The following is an 8,210-nucleotide window of genomic DNA, read 5'->3' on the forward strand; positions in this document are numbered from 1 at the left end:
AATGATTCTAGATGGTGGCTTGAGTAGCAGCGAGATAGAGGATGATGGCATTGATGACCAGGTTGGAGAGGACGGGAATGGGGATGAGGACTAGGATAAGGACCACCAAGATCAGGAAGGGGAGGTGGTGGTGGAGGTAGATGAGGTAGATGAGGGCATTCAAAATGAGGAGAAAAAGTTTGCTGGAGAGGAGGTAAGTGTACCAGCATACTGGAAAGGATTGGACTGACTTTTTGAGGAACACACCAGATAGTTATAGGCCTGAAGAAAGACAACCAGAAATCCAACAAGTACTTCAGCATCACTAGCGTTCCAAGGAGCAAGGTGAAACTTAGCAACCTGAACAGCCCGCATATTAAGTGAATAGCTATCTTTGCTCACAAGGCAATGCGCCTCCATGTAGCTACAGTTAACAGCTTTCCTTCAGCTTTGGACAGGGAGGAGCTCTGCTGGGACCTACTGGTGTCTAGCACTAGGGACAATGAGGTGTTGTGGGAGAAGATGTTGCTCATTCAAAGTGATGATGACTTGAAAGCTTACTTGATAGACTATGTGAGTATTTTCCTTAGATGTGCCTCAGTTGTTCATTCTATACTATAGACTTGGAAGGCTGCCGGCCAACTCAGAGGGGATTTTGTGGCCAAAACCCACATCAGTGTCCCCAGTACCTATGGAATAGGAGAGCTAAAACATGAGGAGTTGGAGAAAGCTATCAGGTGGATGTTGGAGGAGGCAAGATTCATACATGGAGGAATTGATATCAAGGTAAGTGTCCTGTCTATTGAAAGGCTTTAGACATATTGAAGCTTGAAATTGCTGTACAGAATCTCATCTATGATGACGCTTCTCCCCTCCAGAACATTATCTTCAGACTGCTACTATTTGTGCAATGGTGGGGTTCCAAGGGAGAAGAAAGAAAGTGGGGGCAGAAGAAAAATCCATTTTTGAACAATATACCCATCCTTGCATTGATATCAAGTGCAGTGAGACCTATATCTACAGTGGCTCAAAAAAGTGTCCCAATGTTTGTAGCTTTTCATGTAATTGCTATATCATGTGTCGAGAGATGGGAATATGACTAAGCTTTAGGGAGATGTCGGAAAGGTCTGCATCTCAGCTTCATTTCGGTTCCCTATACCGTGGGAAACTAATGACATTATTTGAAGATATGAGTATTTTAATTTGATGACTCATTGGGACACTTTTTTGACTTTGAGTTTTACTAATGTAATCTCTATAATTCTAGTACTGTGTGTGACCTCCTTCTGCTCCAATCACTTCTGCCACTCTTCTAAACATATTCTCTATCAATTTTGGGTATTTCTCTTTGGTGATTCCATCATACTCTGCTGTAACACTGTCTCATAGTTGGAATAGCCCCTACAGTGAATCTTGATATGCTACAAGTAATTTCTTGAGTGATTCTCAGGGGTATTCAATATGGTTGATGTCTTGGGTCTATGTTGAACATGATAGAATAGTAATATTATGGTCTTTAAGTTATTTGGTAGCCAATCTAGAAGGTTGCTCTATAAGACTTAAGATCTCTTAATCACTATATTCTAATTGGAAAGACTGCTGATGCTAATAAAGTGATTAAATTGATTATTTCCATCATTCCTATGACTATCTCTACTCAAATAGTCAGACAGACTCTCAAGACAGCCCATCTTAAAGCTATAATCAAGAAAAACAGATTCCTCTGTCTCCAACCTATAGAAATAAAAGACAAGATGCTACTTTCAAGTACAAATATCGGACTGCTAATAGCTGAAAGAGGTTTATCTAGTTAGATAAGGTTAAAATCAATAGGATGAAATCATATGGCAAGGAATTTATATTAAAATAGATAAGACAATCATTAAGATAAAGAAAAGTTAAATAAACACCTTAAGTTTCAAGACAAAACTTGATGGTATAGGACTATATGAGATAAAATGGAGTGGGAATCTTCTATGAAGCAAAGGGGAGGATGAATACAGAGTAGTAAATACTCATTTGACAGGAGTGTCTGCTAAGAAGCATGCAGAAGTTATGAGTTAATGAAGAAGATACTGTTTTGTAATAAGACAATGACCCTAAGTATACCTCTAAATAAGCCACCAATAGCTTGCAAACCATGATATTACTATTCTATCATGTTCAACATAGACCCAAGACATCAACCATATTGAATACCCCTGAGAATCACTCAAGAAATTACTTGTAGCATATCAAGATTCACTGTAGGGGCTATTCCAACTATGAGACAGTGTTACAGCAGAGTATGATGGAATCACCAAAGAGAAATACCCAAAATTGATAGAGAATATGTTTAGAAGAGTGGCAGAAGTGATTGGAGCAGAAGGAGGTCACACACAGTACTAGAATTATAGAGATTACATTAGTAAAACTCAAAGTCAAAAAAGTGTCCCAATGAGTCATCAAATTAAAATACTCATATCTTCAAATAATGTCATTAATTTCCCACGGTATAGGAAACCGAAATGGAGCTGAGATGCAGACCTTTCCGACATCTCCCTATAGCTTAGTCATATTCCCATGTCTCGACACATGATATAGCAATTACATGAAAAGCTACAAACATTGGGACACTTTTTTGAGCCACTGTACCTTATATCCCTCTCACTCATCACTGATGAAACTTGAATATACAGGTTGAATGCATTTTATTAGGTATCATGAGAGGACATCCCACGGACTTTTCTGAATCACACCTCAAACCTAGGTTTGATTTTTTTTACTTGTAACATCAGTCAGCAGCTCATTTTATGGTCAATTTTGTGTTAGATGGGATCACTATATTAGCCTCCTGGAGAACTTTGAAAAGGAATGTCCTAGCTACCTAGAGATGATTTGGGATGAATTGAAGGAAGGAATTTGGTGCGTAATATTTTTTTTCCACCTTAATTTTACTAACTGTTTGAAATAGAAATGGTAACATTCCCGGTGTGGCTGAAGGTGCTCCTACCAACACTTTCAATTTCTCTGCTCTGGAGACTGCTGGGCATGCTGCAAAGGCTAGGAAATCTGGTACTGAGTAGGAATACATTTTTAGTAATATTTTGGATGTGCAGCGCTAGGAAATCAGGCGCTGAGTAGGAATACATTGTTAGCAATAATCCATCTCTCAATATCATTTGCTTTTGTTGCCTTTTTTGGCTTTTTTTTTCATCTAAAGCTGACTACCAAGTGAAAAATAATGCATTAAAAGACAACTATGGATGGTTCAGAGACAGGTCTGATTATGTTGGAGCACATCACACTAAGAGCAAGAATTGCAATTAATGTGGATGCTCATAATAATAGCATTAAATGACTCTATATGTCATTTTAAACCTGGCACTTGTCTTTTTTGCCCTGAGGGATATAGATCCTATATTTGCAATTAGTGCAAATACCACTTTTCCTGATGATCCTTGGCAAACAGACTCACTTCAGCAATGTCAGATTCTACTACACAATCTCGATTTTGGTCCAACTAATATCATAAGTCCTTCAGTTGCCTACCCTTATAAGTGCTAGCCATTTTACAGGTGATCTAACTGGGCTCATCACATGATGGCAGCCAGAGTCGGCGGTCAGGTAATTGAGGATGAACATAACCTTGTTCGATTGTCTCCCATATGCCATTGCCATTCCAGATCCATATCTGTACTTCCAATGCTCCATGAAGGTGAAGATACAAATCTGTGAATAGGAGACCCAGTGAAGGTACAACAATTCAGATGGTAAGTCTGAACAATGTTGGGTTTTGCAGAACCTAGCTGCTAGTATTCAACCCTAAAGGGTTTCTGGACCAGGCTCAAGGCTCAGAGGAGAGAAAGTATCATGAAAACTTGCTAAGTACTCTGACTCATACTGGTAACTGGTGAAAAGATAACTTCATTATGTAAGCTACAAAAGTGCCAACATAAGATAAGGTAAAAACAGTCTCTACCAGCCCAGCCAGAAATGAATCCCTACACCGGGCATAACAGTTTGTTGATAGGCTCTGGACCATCAGAAACAAACCAGAAATTATGAGATCCAGGTTATGAATCTTTCATTCACGCTGCAGTGGAAATTGAGTAGCCTCACTGGTAGGAGTTGGAGCAGGTAGGCCAGTAGGAGGGACAGTGCATGTCCTTTGACGATTGACTTGAACATGCAAATTTCAGGCAGATGCAAATGCCCTGTGAAGGAGTCATGCACGAGGTGTTGGAGTACTAGTAGAAATACAGGGCAAGGGTGTGCAAGCAATGGGTGAGAGGGTGCGCCAAAATGGACAGTCGCTCTGATCATCATCCGTCAAAACTGAAGTCATAGAGGGTGCTGTTGCAATAATCGGGAGCTTGGATCTCTGCCTACCATGCGTTCATCAAGCAAAATGCTTGGTTGAAGAAGGTTGAAGCTCACCTTATAACTTGAAGCTCAACTGTAGAGTCACAACAGAGAGGAAAATTTTGACGATGTATGGGGATGACCTGCATTGCGCTCAATGTATTGTAGTGAGTTATTCAGAAGCAGACGTACATCCAAAGATTTGGTAAACTGAACAATCTCTTCACCTGAATAACAAAGTTGCTTTTTGAGGGGAAAGCGTGTCATGTGAACAGGCACCACCTTTAAGTTGTTCTTAACTCAGCCCATGTCGTGCACTCAGTATGTAAAAGAACTTATGTCAGTAGCAAATATTCTAATTGGTTTCTGATAAGGCACTCTAGTTTGTTGGGCAGGCTGTGGGGTTGTCTGAAGCTCAGCCTTAGGCATGGATGCTAAGTGATAGAAAATGACGTGTATTCGATTCTGTACTACTAAATACTAATCAGAGCAGCACATTGCACAAAGGCAACATCAAACAAAGCTTTGGCCGGTTATGGCAACATTATCTGAGTCTATACCCACTTGCTAATTACTCAACATTGTTTTGTGTATTCTAATAAAAGCCATTAATCCTGCGTATCATGAGTATAATGTCATCATCACTAGATTTGTACACACCCTGTTCAAGGATATAATGACCAAATATTGTCCATTGCTCAGATTAGGATGCTGGTAAGCATAAGTGGCGCAATGGCTAATGATGTCTGAAGCTTTGATAACAAATGTTAAGACCATGCACAAAGGGTAGGACTGATTCTGAGGGGCTTGGCTTCAGCTCGTGCGCTGCGCCCCTTACCCGAGTATGTGCCCTTAATTTCAGATTGGTGTCCGAGGAAAGTCCGAAGATGTCCGAAGATGTCCGAAGGCGCGGGAAACTTTGGAAAGACTTTCCGGACGGGTGCAAGTAACTTCCGGATGAGTGCAGGAAAGTTCCAGAGGAACTTCCGGAAATTACGATGAGGTTTCGTCCTGATACGGATATGTATAATGGCTACTCGGGACTTGTCCTGAGTAGAAGTAAACAGAGGAAGGGCTGCAAGGACAAAGTCCGAAGCAGAATAGGTCCGGAGGACCGCGGGAAAGATCCGGATGAACTTCCGGAAACTACGGAGGATCGGATGAGCGGATGAGTGGAGTATCGGATAAGCAGAGCTCCGGCCTAGGGAGAAACTCCCTAGGCCTGAGATGGATAACAACTAAGTTGGAAGACTAGAACTGATATGAGGACTTAGAGTGAAGACTAGTGCGAGGACTAATATGATATTCAGACTGAGGTACTACAAGACATATACACGAGTTTATATACTAAGAGAAATAACGGAAGGATCAATAAGCAGAGTCCGAGGCTATGTATGAAGCATATGCAAAGGTTGACAAATGCGAGTCGGAAATGAACATAGGTTAACAGATCAGTAAGCATACTGGTAATAGATATAACCGAGGTACTGGTAACAAGGAATACCGGATAGGCTGTGTTAACGTTATATGCACAGGAAATAAATCAAGAAGCTTATCATATATCGGATAGGAAATGTATCTATATATCGGATAGGATCGGATCGGACCGGATCGGATGTGGTCCGGATGAGATGCGTGGATATGCAAGATATAATATTAGGGCAATGGGACAAGGGTGAACGATGCAGGCTAGCTGCGAAGGTAAAGGGATCTGGATGTGGATGTGCGGAGGTGCAGGGATCCGGATGGATAGAGGACTGCAGACATGGATAGGATATCCGAAGGTCTGGATGAGGCGTGGGAATATTATCAGATGTAGGTCCGGAATATGGGATATGACAACAAACAGTTTTACTTCATCCTTGATGAGGCATGCTTCAAGCATCAGAAACCATTGATAAGGGTCAAAAGGGACCTCTGCATTGGTGAGCTCTTTATATGAGTTTACCAAAAGGAAGGGTTTGAACATGGTGGTTCTGTTGGTGGGATCAGGACACAAATGAACAAAAATCTTTGAGATCAAGCCAGCCTTAAAGTTGCCCATACCAGGGAGATGAAAAATAACAGCTGCATCTTTCTTTGATTGAGGCTTTGTTGTGCGGTATATGACACCATCATGATCTAGCTGCTCTTGATATTGTGTGCAAGGATTGACAGAAATACTATTCAAAGACTCAGAAAGTTCTTGGTGGGGGTGGAAGTTTTGATGACCATTGTCCATGTGAAGTCGGGTGATGTAAATCTCTTCAGAAAGATCAGTAAAGGATCTGTCAGACAATGGTGCTTCCGTCAATGATGAGCCTGTAAGTCATTCTGCAAAGCCCTATAAAACTCAGTCCCATAGTGCTCTCCCATGATATCTCAGAGCTCCTCCAACATTTCTGATAAAAGGCCTTCGAGAGACAGGAGAGCCTTAAGGTTTCTGGAATGGCAGAAAGACCACATGAAAGTCAATTCCAATTCACCTCGTTCAGAGGCTATGAGCCTAAGGACATGTATTATTAGATAGTACAAACCTAATTTGTTATTAGTATTCTTTCATTGTATGATACCATTGTACTATTCAAAAGGAAATGACCACCATCCGTGCACTGGACCAAAGACACACAAGCACTCTGCAATGAAAGGTGATGGTTTGGAATCAGAACACCCTTTCCAAACAAAAAAACAAGTGATTTTAAGTAGTAGTCAAGCTAGGACTGCACAATATCAATATGGTCTAGAGAACTGGATCTCCGAGATGCCCAGCACACCGTGATGACCAATGAAATGAAGCCCTGGAGAACATCCTTGTGCTCATCACTGTAGTCATGCTGTCCCCACAGGTGTATAAGCATGATTACCAAATTTACTGTACAAGTGGTTCACCATTGGTCAGCCTTCAGCTTGCCATGAGAAGGGCTACCTAGATTCTTGGGCACACAACTCATCTATGATGGCACAATTGTTTGGACCATATCCAACCAGACCTGCTCCATAACTTCTTTAGCAAGCAATGGAAGCTTTGGAACTCCGTTTACTAATACATCTCAAGGTCAAGGACAGATCCAGGGTAAACATGAGGGACTCTCAATACCATGCCAGGATTCTATCAGAACTATTGATACCTGTTAGTGCCCATAATGGTGTATGCAATGCTGGACTTACCCAATCAATAATCACTTTCACATATGCCTTTTTAATAGTGTCTCTTGTCTTCCTGTCAGCAGCAAATGTTTCAATATTATTTGCAACCACAAATGCAACAACATAACTACGCCGGAGGCGATTGAGAGCAGTAAAGAAAAGGTCCCTGATTGCATCAATTCCATGCTGTAACTCCACACCTTGTTTTACAGTGTCGTGCACTTCAAAAGGGGATTTGCCGCTCTTGTCTGTTATCCCAAGCACAACTCGACAATGGTGTGGTAGATCATTCTGGAAGAGGTTGTGCATAGTATTGATAATTGGAAACTGAACAGGATTCCAATAAGGAAGACACAGAAGCTCAGACCATTGGATCTGGTGAACTTCCCAATGCTTCTCATGGGCCATCTCTGTGGGCACACGAAGCCATTCAAGAGCTCATAGTGCATGTTCCTGCCAGGTATGCCATTTGAAAGACCCGACATCAAAATTACCAAGCTCGTCTTTAGAAAGTAAACAATAAGAACATCTGCCTTCTACACTACTGAAGTGCGCAAACCCTGCAATCTTGTGAAGGGCTGGAATATCACAGATAAGTGGAATAATGATGACTCAGATCAATCTTCCATACAGGTAATCAGCCATCCATGAAAAAAATCCCAGTATACCAAAACAGTAAGAGCTCATTGATGAGTGGGTGGAGGAAATGGTTAACTTGATGGATGCTGGGCTCTTGTGGTCTGGGAATGATGCCCACTAAG

At 41.4% G+C, this 8,210-nt stretch overlaps 1 protein-coding gene across 1 annotated transcript; it reads left to right on the top strand.

Moving 5' to 3' along the window:
* Positions 1 to 363: 363 nt before the first annotated feature.
* Positions 364 to 765, top strand: F5891DRAFT_926491 (uncharacterized protein; the record flags this gene model as incomplete). Its single annotated transcript, XM_041373881.1, has 2 exons — positions 364 to 552; positions 601 to 765. Coding segments are annotated over 2 exons (354 nt in total), but the record flags the coding sequence as incomplete, so codon positions are not given.
* Positions 766 to 8,210: the final 7,445 nt, after the last annotated feature.

Source organism: Suillus fuscotomentosus, assembly GCF_016647785.1.
Source record: "Suillus fuscotomentosus strain FC203 chromosome Unknown F5891scaffold_295, whole genome shotgun sequence".
NCBI classification, from domain to species: domain Eukaryota; kingdom Fungi; phylum Basidiomycota; class Agaricomycetes; order Boletales; family Suillaceae; genus Suillus; species Suillus fuscotomentosus.